The sequence below is a fragment of the Nothoprocta perdicaria genome, unplaced genomic scaffold (assembly GCF_003342845.1).
Source record: "Nothoprocta perdicaria isolate Ctin4 unplaced genomic scaffold, notPer1 scaffold_213, whole genome shotgun sequence".
In the NCBI taxonomy this organism is placed as follows: Eukaryota; Metazoa; Chordata; class Aves; order Tinamiformes; family Tinamidae; genus Nothoprocta; species Nothoprocta perdicaria.
In genome coordinates, this window is record NW_020455350.1 from 906,991 (window position 1) to 928,420 (window position 21,430).

The following is a 21,430-nucleotide window of genomic DNA, read 5'->3' on the forward strand; positions in this document are numbered from 1 at the left end:
AAGTGAGTCACGCTCAGGTATCCATTTTCTTTCCAGTGTTGCACAATGAAAAACAACAACTCCCACTGCACAACCGGACAGCATTGTACAGCTTTAAATGGCTTGATGCCCTTTTACGCCAACTATAAACATACGGGGTAGGGCAGGAAGAATAAGGATTAGGAAGACTACAAGGAAACCCCTTCTAGAATACAAAACAGGGTTTGACTATCTTCTGCTGTTCTACATTTGATGACGTTTACAGGCCCTGGACATAAAGTCGATGACCCTTTCTCCTACAAATGAGCTATAATAGAACATAAGGCAATAGACAATTTTTGTCCTCCTCTGCCCCTCCCTGCCCTTTTGTTTATTTTTAAACATCCATTTCTGTTGCATGCCCTTCCTCTTTCTGTTATGTTCTTGTTTTCCCAAGTGTTATCTCCCTGTTCTCCTTTGAAGTCTGAACCAGATGCCTCAGAGGTGAGGTGCGACATGTAGGCAAGACGAGGCTTGCTGGCTGCCTGCCTCATGAGCGACTGGTATGACTGGTAAACTCAGACAATATTTTGAGCACACAAGACCTTTGGGTATAAAATAGAAATGTAAAGTATGGCTCAGAGTTTAGGTAGTAGTTAGATTTACTTAAAAAAGGAAACGTGTTTGCCACCTGTAGACTAGGCAGCATTTGGGAGAAAGAAAGAAAGAAAGGTTTTAAAGGATACAGTAGTCTGTCCTACCGCACCAACCCAACGAGTGACAGTCAAAAGGTCTAAATTGCTTCTCTCTGTGCATTTCTACTCAGAAGTAACGAACACACCATTGTTATCGCCCTCATTCATATCCCTTCTACAAGTACCAACTACTCTCCCTCATCTCCAAATAGCTTCATACATTTCACTGAAGTTTGAAGAATTATTTGTATCTTGCATTTTAAATTGAAATAGGCAACTTCCTTCCCAGACCTGAGAAACATGAAGTGAAAAGCTGGGATAATCTTTTCAATTACTCTAGTTGACTGATACAGCATTTCCTCTACCTATAAATCTTGTTCTGGACATGGTGTGGGCGAAGAAATTCATCCAAGACAGGTGGAAAGAACTGTCTCTCAAGTGTTTCACTTCCAACACTTCATCTTTCAACACAAAGAACAAACAACAAGAACTGGAGGCAACCTCCAGTCAATGTCTTACCTGATGCAGTTTAAGCGACATGCGTATTCCAGGAACCACCACTTTCCTTAGTAGTTCCATGTCAGCAAAGATCCACTCATCTCTAATCGAAGATATTCGGAAATCACCCTTAAATAAGGCATGCAGGCCATACAAGAAGGATTCCAGATTACTGTTGAAGAGAAAAATACATTGCACACCCCAAACTTGAATACAAATGCACAAACACTTTCACAATTACCTATCATCTTTGTCAACAGCTGAAAATTTTAAGTTTACACTAACCCTAAACTGCAAGGGAAGGCACACAGTTCTTCTCTACAAAGGCAATTTAAAGGAGGACAGCAGGAGAACAAACATACGAGCAAGCACATGTGAAACAAAGCCAGACTCTAAATGCTTAAGTGCATTAAACATCTGATGAGTAAGCCTTATACGCAACAGACCTAATTTATTTACATGGACTTAAGTAAACAGGCATTTGTCACAAAGTTCCTGATTTTCTGAGACTATGGAAGAGAAACCTTCTCAGGGACTGTAGCACTACAGACAAATTAAGAAGGAAATTCAGCCTCTGTTGTGGATGCATTGCCACAGAATGAAAATCCTGCCATCTTTCTCATTCTTGGTATCATTATTTCCTTTTACTAGGCTAACTTAACGTTCCCACTGACATTGAAATAGAATTTGATTGCTTGCTTGTATACCAGCAAAATCTTTACGGGGCAACAAGCTGGCAGCACTTACAGGAATCAATTTCCCTGAAAGAAAGGTTTTGCAGCTGGCATACAGCTGAGCAATAGCTTCCACATGTGATTTTATTTCTGCTTTTACATCTTTACCTCATGACTTCCTCAAGCATACAGCCACTTTTTAACAGTGGCTTTCTAAAGTCAGCTGGGGCTGTGAGCACGCAAGGCAGAGGTGGGAATATGATGGCAGAGCTCATATTAGAACTCATATAGAGTTCAAGAGCTGTGAAGCAAGACTGCTCGCCACAGACCAGCTGAGTTGTGTAACTTAGAAGTCCTAGTCCTAACTGCCATCAAGATGTGCTTCCATTTTAACAGGTTGTCCTCTCTCTTCCCTGTATTTGCACACAGGGTTCATGCTCAGAGCAAGAAATAGTTTTCTTTCTGAATTCAATCCATTTAGCTTTTCATCAATTATTGCTGATGCTTACCCATAGCAGGGTTCTCATTTTTCATTAGTTCAATGTAACAAAATGCTCACATTCAAGTTCTCCTTCATTTCTATTCCTTAGATGAAGTTCTCTAGCTCTTGTAATGAGCCTAGCTTAAGGGTTTTATTTATTTATTTTTTTAAGATGAATTCATCCATACCCTACCTTGGTGCCCTTAGAGATCTGGAGAAGGGGAGCATACAACAACATTTTATTACCTAGACATATGATGGGAAGCTGTCCCCAATGCTCTGCGACCTAGAACACACAGTCCATAACACAGCGTCACCAGGGATGAGTCTTTACTGGAATCCAGTGGCTTGTAGTAACAAAGAGAAAAAAAGGGGTGAGGGTAGGAGTGAAGAACAGTCAGGTGAATAGAGTTTAAAAATATACATAATATAAGAATATGCATATTCCTCACTACAGAAGAAAAGTAATTTTTGCCAGGACAAAAACCCCAACAGACACAAAGCACACAAATTTAAGTGTGCACATGTACCTACCAGACCAGGTATTTCCGCTCCGAGAGTCATTAGGAATTATTTAAAAATTATAAAAGTGTATGTTCGACACCCACATCAAGCTGGGTTTGAAATAAATTGTAAGCTGTACAAATGCACAGGCATTCTTCATGCATACCGTTTACCTTGCACACAAGTAGTTTTTCTAAAAAGATGATTTTTTTTTTTTTAAGATGAAAATACTTCTAGTGAATAAAAGGGATTCTCACTTCAGTCAGGAGTGTATAACTAGATTAATTGAAAACTTCTGTAGATTATAACTTTACTTAGTGGAAACTCACTCTCAGTTGAACTCATGTGTAATGGTACATTATGCTCTAGATAACAGATCGTGCATCTGAGTGATGAAATCAAATTTTCACTACTTACACAACATATTTCACAAGACAGTCGCTTAGAGTGAGATGATTATCTTTGATCTTTGGCTGCTGTTTGTCTGTGGAAAGCTTTTTTTTTTTTTTTAAATCTTATAACCATTTAAACAAGCTAAGCTTTTCACTCCAGACTAAACCAACATTCTGAAGTCTCAAATCCTTCAATAAATTTAAGAAAACAAACTTTATCCCTTTCCTTTTAAATTCAGTTCTTGCGCATTCTCAGAAGGCTACAATAGCTATGATTTCTGGTAAGCAGCAAGAAGTCAAGCAGTCCTCTACATTCTCATAATCCTTTCTATAAAGGAGGAGAATCTAGAGAGGAAAAGGGTTGGTTATGAAATGGTCACTATCACATGCCACCAGCTCCAGTGATCCAAAAGAGAGGCATGGTGTGAAAACTAAACAAGAAATCTGTTTTATACAAGCTGAAGACAGTTTTTTTTTAAGAATAATTAGAGTTAACTTGTAAAAAATAAATAACTAAGCAAATAACAGTTCTGAAAAGACATCTTTCTTTAGGCAGATAAATGTCCTAAATGCCTAATTAGCACTAAACTGATTTATGTGAAAATGCATTATTAAACAGGTTACATCATACATTACTTTGTTAGTTATTTAAATGGAAGTCTCAAGACTGCAGGAAAAAAAGAAAAATCAAACCCAGCATACTACAAACTAGTGTTTGATTATAAATTTTTTATTTACAAGTCAATACTAAAGAAACCTGCAAGTCAATCAACAAGAAAAACATGCAACACCATCCTAGAAGACTGAATAGCTTTTCTCACATGATCATACCTACCTTTTCTCTCCGTGAGCAGCAGTACTCTATCCAGTTCAGGTAAATCACACAGAAACTCTCTCTTGAGATCCCTGCCAGCCGGTGGTCGTAATCCTCATCAATGTTGGGATTAAACGTTGGGTCGACATCAACGTAGTTGCGGTCAGTGCACAAGCGCAGTCCCTCCTGCATCGTCTCGTTAGCTAACCACTCCTCCAGCTTGGGGGATGTGGTGACGTAGTAGATGATTCCCTGGAAGAGCAACAGTTTAAAAAATAAAAACATGAGACTATAATGCAATAGAAGAGCTTCAGTTGTTTCAATTCACTTGTTTCTAACCCAGAAAACATACAAGCAATATACAGTAGCATTTATTTAGCTTACAGACAATGGAGTTGGGGGTTCAGCAAACAAGAGGCTCGCAGATAAGTGTTTTTTCAAAAAATGTAAATGGTGTCAGAGTCCTAAATCATTTGCTGAGAAGAGGAAAAAGGATGGGACGATTGTCACTGTAGTTTTATATAAAAACAAATTTATCTTAATGAACACACAGTACATTTCTAAAATAAAAGTCAGGTTTGTATGATAAAAATAGCATGTGTGTTTGTAGAAAGCACCACATATATAAACACACATATATACACACATGCATAGACACACATATATATGAGTTTATAAATATTTGGTAAGTACTCTAATCTGAAGTTTTCCCACATTCTGAAAGATGTGAGCTTGAGACACATGAAATAGTTGAAGGACTCTAGACCTCAGATTTCCTTAGCTAATCAGTTTGTGTACTTTTTTTTTTTTTTTTTAATAAACAAAGAGGGGCTTGGACAGCTTTCAAATAACAAAACAGCCTGACTTTCTCCAACAGGAACAGGCTAGATGCATTATTTTTTTCTCATTTTCTTCAGCAGATTTTACATCTGGGTAGCAGCCTTTGAACGTCTCCATTTTCAGCTGGAAAGGGTGTTCCCCTCCTGTTCTAGGCTACACGATCCTTTTCCTGTTCACACAGCACAGGATCAATTATTTACCAGCTCAGCAAACTCCAGCACCTGATGAAACTGTTCAAATGCCTATATCACATATATCACATTCTGTGATCTCCTCATGAATGAGGACAGAGGTTTAAACACTCCCCAGCCAAGGCAGCCTATTTCCCCCAACATGTGCATTAATCGGCGATACCTTCACGTAGTAAGTGGTGAGAATTTTTCGCAGATCGAAGACTTGCAGCATGGAAGCAGCGCTGTTGTCAGTGATGCTGTAGCCCTCCAGCACATACTTTGTTACAAGCACTTCCCACGCCAGCCAGCGCTGACCAAAGGCAGCGTTGAAGGACAGCGTGTGAGGAAGGTGGCCTGGTTCACAGCAACAGAAGCCTTCATCTTCCTCTACACCTTCAGTGATGGCCTCTACTTCTCGTTGCTGGCAATAGGTTCCTTCAGAGAGAAGAGGTGACAGGAGGCACTTATAGGAACACTTACATTGAGGTGAAGGTAAGAAACCATTATGGTAGCCATGCTGCACTAAAATGGAAAGAGAGACTTGACAAATCCTGCAAGAAAAAGCTGGCTTCCCTCACAAAGGACAGTATATGGATGTCCTGCAGCCCATTTTCAAAGCAAATGATTAACAGGATGGAACTGAAAGTCACTTTAATTTTTAGAGCAGAAGTCTGCTTTGCAAGACAGGTAATAAAAGGGTAGCATACTCACCTCTGAATTCTAGCCCCCTTAGCTGAAAGGTGACCAGGCCATTTCCTATCTCTATAAGGTGTACGAGTGCATTGAGGTAGTCAGAGGCTAGGATGAAGCAGTCTCCTGTACTATAGTTTCCCCACCGACCCAACAACAAGTCTCCACATAAGCTGTGCTGAAGGGAACGGGTTAAATGTTCGTAGAAAATTGAATTCAGGTTGTTATCATCTGAACCTGCAGGAAGACAGAATTTGGGTTATCATCTGAATCAGCAGAAAAAAGCCTCAAGCCTGAATGTCAATGAAAATTATCCATTCACACCGAGTCCCTTCTTAGCAACAATTTCATTTCAAGGTGCCATCTCTATTTTTAGAGACAACTATTCCAGTGGAATCCTAGGTGAAGTTTAATACTTCTAGTATTTTCCCCTCTTGCTGATTCACTGTTCCATTTCCCAAGTTATTCCTTCAGTTTCGCTCTATTCTGTATAATAATATGCAATAGTAAGTGAGCACAGAGTAATGACTTGTATGGTCTTATCACTAAAGATACCACTGAGATATCCTCAAATAACATTTGGCTTATTTTTAGCTCCTTGAGAAGAATAAAAACAAATCAACTTTATACACACTTTGGTTATAAATGAAGGAGGGGAAAGTAAAGCAGAGGCACTTAAGTGCAGGGGAGAAGAGATAAGAAAAAGCCATGTACGACAATTAAATAACACAGCAGAAGAGATGACAGGAGAAAAGAACAGCAGAGGGTCAGAGAATGGGGTGGGAAGTGAATTAGGGAGAGGGGAAAAATGGTGAGAGAGCAAACCAATTATATACCCTATTAAAAATAAATAACATTTTCATTTCTCCCGTACTTTAAAACAACTTCAGATAGACAAAAAACCAAACTTGAAAAGCTACCTGGATTTCTATCAAGCTGGGAAGCCAGTCTTGTATTTGAGTGATCCACACGCTTTGTACTGAAAATAACAAAATAAAGGTCTTAACACAAAGTTCCATTCAGTTACAAAATTTAAGGGAAGAGGCCACTAACAGAACAAAGCACTGAAAAGTATTTCCAGTGAAATCATTTGTAAAGATTTTTCTTATTTTTTACATGATGATTTGTAAAAATGTTTTCTGTCTTTCACAGCATTATGAACCAATACCTAGCAAGAACCTGCCCATAATAGCTAGCCATAAAATAATTTTTATTTTTAGACATGATATCATAAATACATTTTTTTTTGGGTAGATATCACAACGTTTATAGACATGCTAGCTGTACTGATTGATTGTTTCTAAAGTGCAGTTGTCATTTTCTTGGCTCAAAACACAATCCTAGCTCTTTACCCTTAATTCTGAAAATGGTACTTACACCCACCATTCTGCTGTGCTCATCTTGCCCTAGGCTATTTGTTTCACTGGTCTGACACTCCAGCAATACTGGAGAAATAAAACTTGGAGGCTTGATCTGACATGAAAAATCTCTTACTGTTAACAGCTTGTTGATCAAGAGATTTACTTAAATGATTTCAAAGTGTGTTTTGGTGCTACCGCCACGGAAACTTTAGTTATAAAATGACCAATAATGAAATCACATACAATTTGAAACCTCAAAGTAGCTTTTGTATCTAAAATTCACCTCTTAATGAAAGTTTTTAGAAATAGGGTAATTTTGATGTGTAAAAAAAAAAAAAAACCAAGATACGTTACTCCTATAAATAGAAATTAAATAAGAAATACTGTCACTATGAGGAAACACCATAGCTACTATATTATTTGAGAAGCAAGATTTTTTTTTTTTTTTTAAGCATGCAGAAATCTAAATTCCTTTTTTCTGGAAAAAAAGAAATAGTACTTCGAGATTGACATATATTTAATCCACAGAAATATTATTAATCCCCAATTCCAACCTCGCAGATGTTTAAAGGCTTTATCCCACCTACTTGTAGTCCCTTTCCCAGAATTTAACAGGTCTGGCATATGAAGTGATGAATATTGCACTTCCCAGAAAAGGATTCAGCGGAGTGGAAAAGAAAGCTGACACAGCTGCTTGGACAAACAACATTGCAGAATCTGTGGGATAACTAGGTTAAGGAAAGCAACACCTGTATTTTCAAGCTTCTTTAATGGTACATTAAGTAGACAGGGGCCCCAATTAAGGAGAAAAGCTTCATGTAGCATTGTATCTTTACCATATCTCCAATAAGTGATTTTTTTTGTTGTTTTTAAATACAGAAGTTAGCGAAAAAAGTCTGACAGTAGACAGAGGGGTAATTCTTTTTCTGGAAGACCTTCTTCAAAGATTATTAATTCAATGCACCTCAAAACATTTTGCATGCAAGCTAGAAATGCACTGCTAACTCAGGAACCAGCGACCAGAGTTAGCAATTCTTGAAAAAAGAAAATGACACTCAGAAGAAAAGCTATGTTATTTTTGCAGTGAAATTGCCCTTTTCTATGCTTCTGTGTTCACGCTATGGTATAATTGCCTGTCTGGTCACAAGTGGTTTTCATAAATGCTCACTGGACAAGCATGCTCATATACTGATCAGTCTAAAAGGCACAAACCATTATAATGCAACACTCAGAAATGAGAAATACAAATGGACAAACTGAATTTGCACTTTCAAAGGATACGTGGCACAGCAAAGGGCTGCGCAAAAGCATGGAATGCAGATCCCCACGTGATCTGCCAGGGAGCAATGTAGGTATATACAAATTTTAATTTATAAAAGAGTTCCCAAAGCTACAGGAAAGAAAAAAAAAGAATTTAGTGGTTTGGATAAAATAAACAAACAAATCACCTTGATTAACAGCACAGCAAATACCCAGAAGGGCTTCCTGATCCTCCCAGAGTTCTTACAGGTCTGCCAGAAGCCTTCAGATTTACAGAATGATGGAATAATGAAGCAACTAACATGATATGCACTGTATTGTTCTACTAACAGAAACCCATGACATTTTTTAGAAGGTTACATGTTCTTTCCTCTAGGAAACATGGCTTGGAAACGAGAAGTCTCAGTTGTCTTATAGCATATGGATTACAGTGCTGGTAGGACTGATGACCTGGAAGATTACCTATCAATTAGGATTTGAGTCCGTTTTCCCTTTTGGATGACCTGAAACACCCAGAAATAGACAGAGTTAAAGTTACCTTGCTGAAGAGTATGGACATGAAGAAGAGATCTAGCAGCATGGTCTCAGTAAAACTTTTGTAATCAAAAGTAAAGAAAAGCACTGTGAAAATAACAGTGACATACTGGCACGTTGGGCTACTGAATGATGAACGGAGTAACTTCAAGCCAGCTATTGTGATCATTAAAGCACCCAACCTGTGTGAGAAATTTATAGAGAAGTTATTTATCTGCGCTTTCTAAAAGGGTTGTTAAAGACCACATAAGTCATTGCAGTTTTGATACCGATTTTTTTTTAAAAACCTCAAGGTTTGGATTTAGGGTTTCTTTTCCCTCGTTTCCACATTTACAGAGGGTTGTCAGAGTCTATCAATCAACAGTGCAAAGCCCAATCAGTAGTCCAAAATACTGTTCAAAGTATTAACATTATTTGTCAGAGTCTCCCTAAAAAGAGCTGATACCACCCCCATATTCAGAACAAAAGCTTCATTTATAATGCGGGCTATGAATATTGAGATGCAGAAGTGTCAAGAATGATCTATATTATTCACTGAGACGATGTTTAAGGAGTAGGTTATGAGCATTTCCCATATGACTATATTGCTTCAACTTATATTGCAGTTACTCAGCACAATAATGAAATTACAATACAAGGGTGTGTTTTTCATAGCTAGTAGCAAACTGCTTTATAACTCTTCAATCTAAGCTAATGGTAATAATCCTATATAATTCCCTCTGGAGTAACAAGAATATTAAATCTAAAGCAAGAATTTGTTATATCCTGGGATTATTAAACCAATATTTCTGTTCTATCGAATAGAGCAACTACATATATCACTCTGGTTTAAGATTTATTTTCTCTTCAATACTTCTGTTTTAGATCATTAGAACAACAAATCCCAGAAGGCCACCTGGTCACTCTTTTTGGATGGATAAACCACAGGGCCTACACTACTGGACTCACAGAAACAGCTGGATACACAACTTGGAAATGATAGCCAAGGCTCTATTTAAGAGCGTGCAATTCAGTTGGGAAACAAGTTCTCCTAGGAGAATGCCTAAGGAATTTCTTGATGAGAGAAGAAAGCAGCACAGGGGCTGCCAACTAGCACATGATCAGAGAGGAAATGCCAGAGTCTTAGCTCTATGTCTGACAATAGCAAAGTGAACTCTAGACATCTTAACTTTGCAGCATGGAAAAATGTATTAAAGACTCCGCAGATCAAAAAAGAAATTCTGACTGTACACTATTAGATAATTCAGCAACCTGTGATCTTTACAGTATATGCCATGATTAGAGAAAAATTTCCTTGCAAGAGTTCCCAATTTAACCTTGAAACACTCCATTCATTTTAAGCCAGAAAGCTGATTCAGGTCCGTAAGAACTTGCAAATAAAAAATTATTTATTCCTTGCCTTAGTTTCAAGCAAATGCATTAGCCGTCTTCACACTGAAACTGCAACTCACTCTTCCATTTTAAAGCATATTGGTCATACTCAGATTACTTGATAACCTTTTCTACTTACTCTGTATCCAGTTTCTTTGGACTAGCAATATTCTTAGCGCTGCTACTAAGCTCATTGAGGACTATCAATGGGTAGATAACATTCTTCTCTACAAAAAGGAGCCAAATATGAAGTTTCTCAAACCACATAACGTGTGCAGCATCTATCAAGACATATCAAAAAAAGAGAAAGAGATAGCAATATCAAATTAAACTCATGAGACTGCTAATCATAGATCCTTGATTCAAGTTATTTATTATGAAAAAATCCACATATCTCTGTCTTCTTGCCTACAGAAATATTTAATATCAAGTTAGACATTTCTATTTATCCCAGCATTAGCCTGTGTTGGCAAATTGAACAGCAGGATGTTTAGATATTCTACAGCTGCCACGGAAAGATTACATAAAGACCTAGACTTTAACTCAGGATTCCAGTGTCTATCCATGCATATCAACTAGCAAGATCTATCCCTCAGTCTGATAGAAATATCTATTAAAAAAAACAAGTTCACCAGAATTATCAAAGCAATTATTATCAGAATCATTACATTCTGAGAAATCTTTAACGGAATTGCTTGGAAATAAGATTAGCATATCCAGAATATTACCACGATTAATTAAAAGATACATAAACCTCATGGAATCGAAGCACAAGGAACCTCACTTAATACCTCACTAAACTGAATGTCATGAAATACTACAGTGCTGACAACAAAACAGAGTGAAGAATTCTGACAGTTAAATTGGTCTGCAAATATTGCAAATTAAAAAAAAAGTATCTGCGATACTTACTTCGGACTTCAAACTGATAGTATTCCTTGGTTTTCAGCAACGGGTGAGAAAAACAATGCCAAGGAAGTTGTTTTCGGAGTTGAGGCAGAACATAATGGGTCACAAAGCCTACTGTACCCACCAATGCATAGAGAACATAACTTAAAATAGGCTAAACAAAAGAAGAATTGAATAAATTAACGTTTGTATTTTATAAATAAGATAATTAAATAGCAACACAACAGCTTTTCCAGAATCTAGGTAGCTATTCCTGCAAAAATTGGGCATAGATTTTTTCAGGAGAAATATACTGTCAACTTAAAGCGTGTCAAACAAGGAATGTCTGCCCAAGTGAATTATCTGTCCTCTGCTAACATTTCCATGGCACCTTGAAGAAAATAAAATCTACTAGTGTCATTGCATAGCCAGCTGCTTCTGACCCATTTGTATTTTGTTTCTTAAAAGAAAATGCCTTTATCCTCTAAAGGCAGAATCTGATTTACTTTATCTGCTGGAGAGAAGGAAGGGAGCCAATGCAAAGGGAAAAAGAAATCATTACTCTTGTGTTCTCATGAAGAACAGCTGATTAAGAAGCCTTCCACTAAGATCAAATCCTAATCAGAAATTATAGTATATTTGCATGGTATCAAAACTAAATTTCAGACTAACACTTTATATGCATAGCTGCCTATAAAGATTTAGACAGGGCACAGCAGAATCAGGATTGTTATTTTATTACAAACTGTGAATCCTGAAGTTTTCTTGAAAGTCCAAGCCTACTCAACCAGGAGGATGGTGAAGAACATATAGGCAAATTTCCCCAACACAGGAGGGGCAATATTTGAGTGCCACACTCCATCCACAACAGAAGAGTCTTCTTACAGAAAAAGCTTGCACACCTGCTCAAGACTCACATCTGATAACTTTGGTATCTGACATGACCTAAATGCATGTACTTTGTAAAAATGAGTTTCTTATTTTAACTGTAAGCAGATGCAGCAGGACAGTAAAACCCTTCCAAAATGCAGAGGATTAAACAACAAAACAAAAAACACAAAATCCCCCTACTTTTCATCTTCCTAAAATAACGCTGCTTAAGCAAGCCAGTAACTTCCATTTGAGGAATACTGGAATTTCATTTGAGGAATGGTGGAATAAAAACATTCTTTAGCTAGTTCTCCTGAGAAATGCCTTTACTTGATTTGATCCTACCATAGGTTTGGCTGAAAGTCATCATCATTACAGAGTGGCAGGGACTATATTATTTAAAGAAACAAAATAAAACAATACAAAAAAACCCCAGAGTTTAAAAGAAAACAGAAAAGGAGGAGATTTGGGACACAGAACTGAAGTGTGAAGATCTTCAGGCACTGGTCTCACTATATATTTCAAGATGATCTAGAGCCACTCAGGAAGTCTGGAGCATTACCTGTGCATGTGTTATAACACTACAGTATCTGGATATTAAAAAGACACAAATAGCAGGCACGATGTAACCCCTCACCTGTAGCACTGTAAATACTGTGCTGACGTGAATTGCAAAATAGAGCACACCAATGACAACACACACAATCAGGTCGGACTGCAGGCGTTCACTCTGGAAAAATAAACATAAATAATCTTTAGAAAAGACCCATCCTTGTTGTCCTTGTCAAAGTCTTCAAGTTCAACACCAGTAACGTTCAAGCTAAACACCAGTAACGTTCAAGCTAATTACAGAATCTTCAAATGATGCCAGTATCGATTACTTCCACTAAAATTATTACAAGTTTCACACATCTCAGTTTGGCACAAGAGACATGCAATGCTTTTGGAAAAAAACATTCTTAAATCCCTTATTTCAAAGTTACAAAGGGTAACCTGAAATAATTATTAGCAAACACTAGGAAAGTCTTATGATGAAGTCATCCAAATGAGTTAACTGCAAATATACCTACCTAAAACAGTACAAGGAAAACTAACTCAGTCTGTTCTCTCTCACTCATTCTAGACTGTGAGGGGACAGTATAAGGATTGTATTTAACAGCATTAAAAAAAGAGAGCTGGAAGAGTTGATCACTATTCCCAACATACACACACACACAAAATCCAGCTTCTTTCTCTTTTATCATCCTTCCACTTTGCAGAACAGGTGGAGAAGCTTTTAGAAATCTGACCCTGAAGCAGAGCAAGTTGAATGAAAGAAGAGAGAATCAAGCTATTTTAAAGATTTTTTTTTTCTAAGACACAACAAAATAACTGACACCAGACTCCTTCACAAGGGGGCGACACAGACCTACAGCCATTTGAGTTCAACAGCCTTCCAAGTGCAGCCCCACTCCCACACTGTACAAATACAGTATTAATATGTCCAGATCAGAAAGGCACTACTGGATTAGCCACCCTAATACTGACCAAGTAATTACCCACAGCAATTATTTATTCAAGCTCCTAAGTTGTTGGGATACAGCTTATTTTGGAAGAGACAATAATAGTGTATTACCTATTATTATTAGAGTACATTGTATTTCTCAGATTTCTTTTCCCCCCCCTAAACAGGCAACTAAAGATAAGGGATGAAGAACTAAACAGGAAATTCCAGGTCCTTTGATCTCTTTCTCTCCTCCTCCTCAGTCAGGTCTGTGTACTGAGTATGTGCCAGCATCTCCAATTTAAGGGAGGAAAGTTAACACCATTAGTGATTAAAAAATAAGTACAGGCTAAAGTAAATATAGCAGGTTATGTTTGCCCAGCAAGGTTTTCACCATTTCTGGTTTTGTTCTGGAACACAGCATATAAAGCCTTTGCTCACAGCTACTAGAAATACTAAGGTAATAGTGTTAGCACCGTTTTTCTTTCCAACTTGTACTTCCACACAAAAGCAACTACCACATTAGCAAAAGGAGTTAAGAGAAAACTCCAGTTTTCTCACTCCAATGAGCCTCTGTTGAGCGCAGCAGCAGGGCAGGTTATACAGGGGCATGTGTGTAACGCAGGGAGCACGGTATGGCCTGCAGTGCATTTCCTCAGGCAAGGAGCTGAGCTCTCCCAGAGTTCTTCCTCCTTAACATGGAATAGCACCTTCTCTCTCTCCCACACCAATAAGAGCTCTTTTCCTTCACTAAGATAATCTAGGCATTGGTTTCCAAGTAAATACTGTGTGTTATGGGTTATCTGAGAACAGGATATGCACTGCACTTAATTCCTGAGGCAACCGAGACTTGATCTTACTTAGGCTCTCTACTACCCAGCTCTGAACAACACCCTGACAAGTAACAATTGCTGTGAACTAAGTCAAGTCTACACTGATAGAATACCAATAACATACAGCAAATACTTAGATTGGAATAAATAAATTAAAGTAAAGCCCACTTACCACAGAATTTCTAAGCTTTTCAGGTAAGGGATCTTTTACTTCAGACAGAGGATCCTCAGGGTTTTTGTCTTCGGAATTAGGAAAAAATTTTGATTGCACTAAAGAGCTTTTAAAAAAAGACAAACAGATATAGATCTTATTCAAACAGCAGTTTCTCCTACATCAATCAGGTAACCACAAATGCTTCATTTTCACACTTGAAACAAAGCAGAAACTGTCCTTACTGCAGAAATACAGAACTTGATCCAATCCCAGAAGGGACCTATTTGCATTTAACTAAGGAAATTTTGATTCTCTGATTTGTGTATTGACAAAATTTTTTAAAAAGCTATGCCCCTGCAGTTAATTCATAATTGGATGATGTTGGCCTAACTATAATTTCTCAGCACACATTACTGGTGCTAAAGCTCAAAAACCTTATATCTAGGCTTTTAGAAAACTATATACAGCACTAACAGGCCTATATGTTACAGCCCTTCAGTGCATTTTTCCTACCATGTACCATATGTTATAGACAAAATTTTATATATATACACACACATATACATATCTGTGTATATTTGAGTATTTATATACAGATGCTTTTATAATCAAAAGATTAACTGCAGAACAAAGCCCTAAACCTACAAAGGCAAAATATTGCCATGCTCAACTCTGACACATCCTGCTGACTACTGGAATCCAGAGGCCAGACAAGTATCTGTGATACAGTATTTGAAGAGAAGAGACTTCTAAAGAAAAGGACTTTGTACCAACTGAGTATGAAATCATCTAAATTATCTAGGAGGAGCAACACAGAAGCTTAGTTGCCTAACCCAGCCAAAGGTAAGTGGCTCCCTTCTCTGCATGGGGCACTCTGATAGGAACCATTGATTTTCTTATCCACTAAAAGGCCTCGGACTATCTCACGATCACTGCTTATCACGTTCAGCCGGAACTGTGGCTAATCTTAAATCCAAGTTCCAAGCTCTGTATAACCCTGATCTTTGACTAAGCCATGACTGGCAGTTTGGTGGGAGGCCTTTCTCCTACTGGAAGTATTTTGCTTTACACAAATAACTAACCGAATCAGAAATACTCTCACCAGGTCAATGCTCAAATTCAGAAGATGAACTTAAATACACGTTTCCTCATGCTAGAGGAGAACTCCGATCACCAAAATCATTGCATCTGGGAGCAGTCTATTTGCACTAGTGCTTTGAACATTCATTAAAAATAAGAATCTACGAGCAAAGTAAGTGTTTTGAAAAGCTCCCACATGGGCTTCCATATTCACTAATGTTTCCAGCAGCTCTCTAGATACAAAATGGCTAAACCAGTCAGGGAGTTCAACACAAGGACACCAGCAGAAAGATACCCGCTGCGTGGCAACTCTGGGAGTATTAACATACACCACAAAGTCTGACTGAAGTGCAAGTTGACACAAGTCACACAGAAGGACTATGGTTAAATGCAAAACCAGGTCCAAAATTTAAGAATTCTTCTCCCCTCTCTAGTTACCAGAGCAACACAGCACTGTTTGGTAATGCTGATAACTCCCAGTTTCAATTGCACTTCTGCTACCAGCAAAGCATACTTTTCCCTTAACACTTGCTCCTTCATTGGGAAGCAGCTATAAAGCAAGACACTTACAAAAGTACGGAAGGGTCACTACTTTGTCTGCTGAGATGATACGATATGGCCACTAACAAGCCACAAAATATGGAGAAGAGAACTGGAATATGCTGCCCATCCCAAGAATCCTGGGGACAGAAATGAAATGTTAATAGCTAGGAAATAAAGTGTACAACAATTATGGGACATTCAAGAATTAAAGATATGATAGTGTAAGAAAGGAAAAATAACTTGACAACAAAAACATATCAGTAATTATAGTATAAAAATATTACTTGGCATTTACTTAGGCATACTACATATCAGAACCTTTAAAATAGTACTTATATTTCTTAATCATTAATTAGTTTTCAAAACCATTGTGAGAGTTATGGAATAGTAAGAACATCCTTCATGCTTTGAAGCCATAGCTCCTCAGAACTGCATTTTTTGCCACTTTAGTATTTTAGAATTGCCTGCCTTCTTGCCCCCCTCCCCTTATTATTATTATTATTATTTTTTGAATGTGCTGATTCTGAGGCGTATTCAATTTTTGTCCCAAAACCTGTACTGGAGCTGCAAAGATGAGATGATGATTCTTTGCAAAAGCTTGTTTATCTTTCACTGGTATGTTTACAAAAGGCTAATGAGTTATTCAAGGAACACTAATAATGTTCTGTGGGTGATGGCGACATGGGAATATTTCCTCTCAAACATTTTTTACTATCTATGACAGTGGAAAAGAGCCAGAGTAAGTCAACTCTGAAGGAACCCTTATGATTGTCAACTGAGCATATTTGATTGCTAGTATGTACCTGATAGTGTTCATTAGCATATGCTTTTGTCATAGATCTCTGAAGGCAAAAGTTTAATTCCTTCCTGCTTTTTATCTTTCAATTTGCAATACAGCAAAACAAGTATAGGAACGTGTCAAATCAGAAGAGTACTTTCTAAGTCACATTTTTCATATCTACATATTTACAATTCAAGACTTAAGCAGAAAATAAACCCCAAATTTTCACATATATTAAGTCTGCAAGTGTGCTCACCTTCAGGGCACCATAGCATAGTCCATACAACAGTGCTACTGCCACAATACTACAGATAAAACTGTAAAGTGCTGCAAGCAGGCTTGTGGTAGCTGTAAGTAATGGAAAAGAAAGGACAGTTCAACAATACATAATTAGTTAGATCAGAATACAGAAGACTTCAGGTTGTTGCAGAAAAATGACACCCTCTAGTTGCAAAATCTCTCTGATAAAAACATTCATAGCAACTACTTGCATTTTTACCTACATGAGGGAGAAAAAGCAAATTATACTGCTTTATCTCCCTTACCCAACAGTATCATAATAGAAATGGTTAACAGCTGCAAGACCGAAATCAGTAGGGGAAGAAATCATAATTTCGATAGACTTACTGTAGTGATATTCCTCAGTAATAAATCAAACTTGAAAATATAGTTAGCCTTCTGCACATAAAAGGTAGGAATATAAATAAGCACCAAGTTTTAAGCTATCCTATTAAATCTGAAGGTTTTTGCCTAATCAAAAGCTTTCATCACCGATGTGAAAAGCCATACTCACCATTACCACCAAAGACGTGAATATCCAACTGTTCACAGAGATACATCACAAACGTGTTCACCTGAGGCAGGAGACCAACGAAGAATACTATGGGGAAACATAGTGTAAACACTGCAGGAAGAAAAAAATGAAAAAGTTGTGAGAAATACAGCACTGTAGTGTACTCTTCAGTTCTCTCAAGTTCAAGGGGAACACACAATATCTAATTCAACAGCATTAAAGCTTTTCTATAATGATTTCCATGGAAAACAGACATTATGCAAATCTAAACTTTAACCTCTATATTTAGCCAAGCTGAGTCATTACCTCAACCAATAGTTATTTCTAACCTGGTGATTTTAATCACTACAACGATTCGGATGGCTACAGTCCCATGCAATAAAGTTTTAGCAAAGATCAGCTAAGGACAGCCACCAAGATTTGTATATGTCGTCCATCACAACCACAGCTCCCATGTGCCTCAGAGCCTGCCTGGAGTTACGTAAGCAAGATAACACTGGCCCTGCTCATTCAAGAGGGGCTGGACACTTTGCCCCCAATTCTCTGCTGCCAATATTGCCCAACAGCCTTACCCAGATTTTCCCACACAGGTTTGGGCAATAGATTCACGTGTCACATTGACATTTTTCAATGGAAAAGGTTAACTCTGAGCGAGCCAATAAAACCACTAAAGACTACAGTATTTATAACGAATATAAGCAATTACTATTTCATTTTCATACAGAGAATGGCCTGTCCAGACTTGTGAATCATGAAGATATTCCTAAAACAAAATCCTTCCCAGTCAGATCTTTTCTATAATCTGACTTGTAGCTTCAGCAACCAAAAGATAAAAACAGCGTGGGAATACTTAGTAAAGAAGTAGGTCTCAATTTTAAGTTTCTAACACTAGACCCAAGGAGTGACTGAATATCATTTTTATTTTTTTAGGACAATTTTGTCTGGCCTTTCTATGGGCTCTGCACAAGTGAATATAGAGGAGGTTGTGTGGGGTGATTTTTTTTTTTTTTTTTGAATCAGGCACCATTCTTCCCCAAACATAATGAAAATACCTCATCCACAGCCCAAAATTATACTTTGATATTACTGATAGGAGGCCTCCTCTAAAACACAGCGCTAAATAAGATTTAATCCGTCTACAGTGTACCTGAAAATTCTTGCATCCTCACTGCTTTACCCAAGTGCAAAATATATAAAACCTGCCTCAAAAGAGCTTCTGTTCAATTGTGACAGGACAGGTGCATATGCAGGGGAACAAACTTTCCACAAACACCAACAAATTCAAAGTTATTCCTCCCAAAGAAAACTAAAAACTATAATTACAAGGTGTAACATGAGCATTTCAGAAACACAGTGTAAAAACAAAATAATTCCATTGTGGTGAGGCAAACAGTTCAAATCCACATGGGAGTCACTCACCTATAACTAAGTCCCTGGCTGACAGCAGCAGCAATGGGTTGGTGAAAGCCATTCCATACAACCTAAATCTTGTTGTAGATATGTTTCTGCTGCCATAATCCAACAGCCAAATAAGACCACAACATAAACAGAAATATACAGGCCTACTATAGGCTATGATACGGTTATGACCCTGTCGAGGTGGAGACAAACAAAGATATTTGTTTTATTGTCAAAGGAAAAAGTTTTATTACCAGAAAAGAATTTCATCATTAGAGTTTACTTCCTGTTCAGCAGCTACATTCTCACAGTGTGCTGCAATCCCACCACAGCTTTAAGTTAAAAATCACGATCTTCAGTGTACTGCTTTTCAGGGCTATAAAAGCCTGGATTTTGTGGCTTTTCTGTAATGAATACACAGCAGGTAGGCTAAAGCTATGTTTACCCTATTCTCCTCTGAATTTGAAATTATTTTTCCTACAATACTAAACATCAGAAGCAGCTCTGACTAGGCCTCATGAACAGGAGAGAATACATTAATTTTGAAGAAACAGCAATTAAGCTTTATTGATCAGACACTGCTGCTGCTCAATGCTTTCATTAAAACATGACTCATTACCTAAATTACTATGAATAACTTGCTGCAGAGAAATAGACTTGTCTAAACAAGTCACAGCTTGTTTAGATATAAAAATATTTTGTCCCAGCAATCTAGCAAATAAGTAAAAATCCTGACACGCTATTCAGCACTATCATGTTAACCTTTCTATGCTCAAAGGTTAGTGCTCATTAGAGCACTGTGGCAAATATTCATAGTTCTACAAGTGAAAGAATAAGGCTGGGTCCACACTTCAAGCAACTGAAAGGGCAGTATAGAACAACAGTAAACAAGTTATAACAAGAATATTTTCGAGCATAATTGCCTGAATATTAGAGTTTCACTGGCAAAGCTATCTTGGCTCCACAGTACAAGCTAGGCTCTGAACAGAAAGGCTACCATATACTAGATACAAGCAGAAACTGGATGGGAGGGAAGAGACTTCCATTCACTAAAACAGCCTACACCGCTTGTGCCTGAAGTAGCAACTGAGAAATGCAACAGCTCGAAACAAACAGCTCAGTGCTCTGCAGGACAAGCCCTACCTCTGCAAGGCTACTGAAGAGGAACGTGTTTATGACTTACGTGTCGAGGGGAAGAAGAATCTGGTTGAACACTCTGAAACCAAAAGGCAGAGAGAAAAATTATCCACCTTATGGATAAGCTCATCTACCCTCTTTTCCTCCCAATTTATTAAAGCTTATTATATCTAAAATGATTTTCTCAATTTATGATCCATAAAATCACAATATATTCAAAGATATGTCTACTGCCAAAGTTTTTAATCAAAATTTTATCTACTCAAATACCCAAAATAAATATTTTATGCTGTTTCACAAGATGTGGTATGCATTCCTAGTTTAAATACAATTTTCATCCTAATATTCTAACCATAATTACAGAGAAAAAAAGAATCATTCTTATAATGTAAAAGTCCTGCTTAGAGATGCCAAAAATATAAAAGAGATTTTTATTTAAAATATGCTTAGATGCATATTTACTTAATAGGAATATGTTCAGGTAGATCCCCTGAAGAACAATGAAGTTTTGGGTTTAGTTAGACGACTGTTTTCAGCCAGTGAGAATGTTTTTTCCCCTCTTCAGGGCAACAATGTGCACAAGAACAACAAATAAAGGGTTGTGCAACAAACATATGCAGAACTATTGTAAGTGACCTTGCATGACCATCTGGCAGAGTTTCCTAGAAGCTGAAGCTCACTCATTGCATTGTAAACACACTCACAGGGTTCTCCTCAAAGCCCTAAATGGCAGGCAATACCCAAACATTTTAGAACATGGAAGTTTGTTACACAAACAATTTATTTCTACTGAATAAAAAGATGGAAATTAAAATACCTTCAACAGTGAGTACTGACAACTGGCTATTACCAGGCAGAACTGGAAGACCCAAATATCCTTGAAAAAGCCCTCTATAAGAAGTACAGAACCCAGAAATGCAACTAGAATAGCTAGGATGACAGCTAACACGTTTTCAAGGATCTCGCGATTCCTGTATAAGGGGAGAAAACAAACAGAAAAAAAACAAAAGAGATAGCATTAATAGCCAAAAGAGATAGCATTAATAGCTAACTATGTTTAGAAAAAAATTGCAAGGAAGCAGCTAGGGTCAGATGTTAACAAATAAAATATACCGAGGGTAGCAAAATAGTTAAGAATAAATTTCAATTTGCAGAGGCTATATTAGCACACTGCCTATTAGCAAAGCTAGGAGAGAAGCTACCAGGATTTCAATGACAGCTGAAA

General features: G+C 37.5%; 1 protein-coding gene across 4 annotated transcripts in view; it reads right to left on the reverse strand.

Annotated features, from left to right (window-relative positions):
• PCNX1 (pecanex 1) overlaps positions 1 to 21,430 on the reverse strand; it is a 76,656-nt gene that overhangs the window by 12,669 nt on the left and 42,557 nt on the right. For all 4 annotated transcript variants that reach the window (XM_026038589.1, XM_026038588.1, XM_026038587.1 and 1 more), the window contains 19 exons: positions 21,023 to 21,176; positions 20,252 to 20,284; positions 19,090 to 19,261; positions 17,671 to 17,781; positions 17,134 to 17,225; positions 16,124 to 16,233; positions 14,492 to 14,597; positions 12,641 to 12,733; positions 11,158 to 11,308; positions 10,385 to 10,526; positions 8,879 to 9,056; positions 8,362 to 8,470; positions 7,668 to 7,797; positions 6,640 to 6,698; positions 5,741 to 5,956; positions 5,211 to 5,464; positions 4,038 to 4,268; positions 2,553 to 2,653; positions 1,173 to 1,323 (listed from right to left, as the gene is read on the reverse strand). In XM_026038589.1, the coding sequence (XP_025894374.1) occupies positions 1,173 to 1,323; positions 2,553 to 2,653; positions 4,038 to 4,268; positions 5,211 to 5,464; positions 5,741 to 5,956; positions 6,640 to 6,698; positions 7,668 to 7,797; positions 8,362 to 8,470; positions 8,879 to 9,056; positions 10,385 to 10,526; positions 11,158 to 11,308; positions 12,641 to 12,733; positions 14,492 to 14,597; positions 16,124 to 16,233; positions 17,134 to 17,225; positions 17,671 to 17,781; positions 19,090 to 19,261; positions 20,252 to 20,284; positions 21,023 to 21,176 (2,593 nt within the window). The remainder of the gene's footprint in view (positions 1 to 1,172; positions 1,324 to 2,552; positions 2,654 to 4,037; positions 4,269 to 5,210; positions 5,465 to 5,740; positions 5,957 to 6,639; positions 6,699 to 7,667; positions 7,798 to 8,361; positions 8,471 to 8,878; positions 9,057 to 10,384; positions 10,527 to 11,157; positions 11,309 to 12,640; positions 12,734 to 14,491; positions 14,598 to 16,123; positions 16,234 to 17,133; positions 17,226 to 17,670; positions 17,782 to 19,089; positions 19,262 to 20,251; positions 20,285 to 21,022; positions 21,177 to 21,430) is intronic.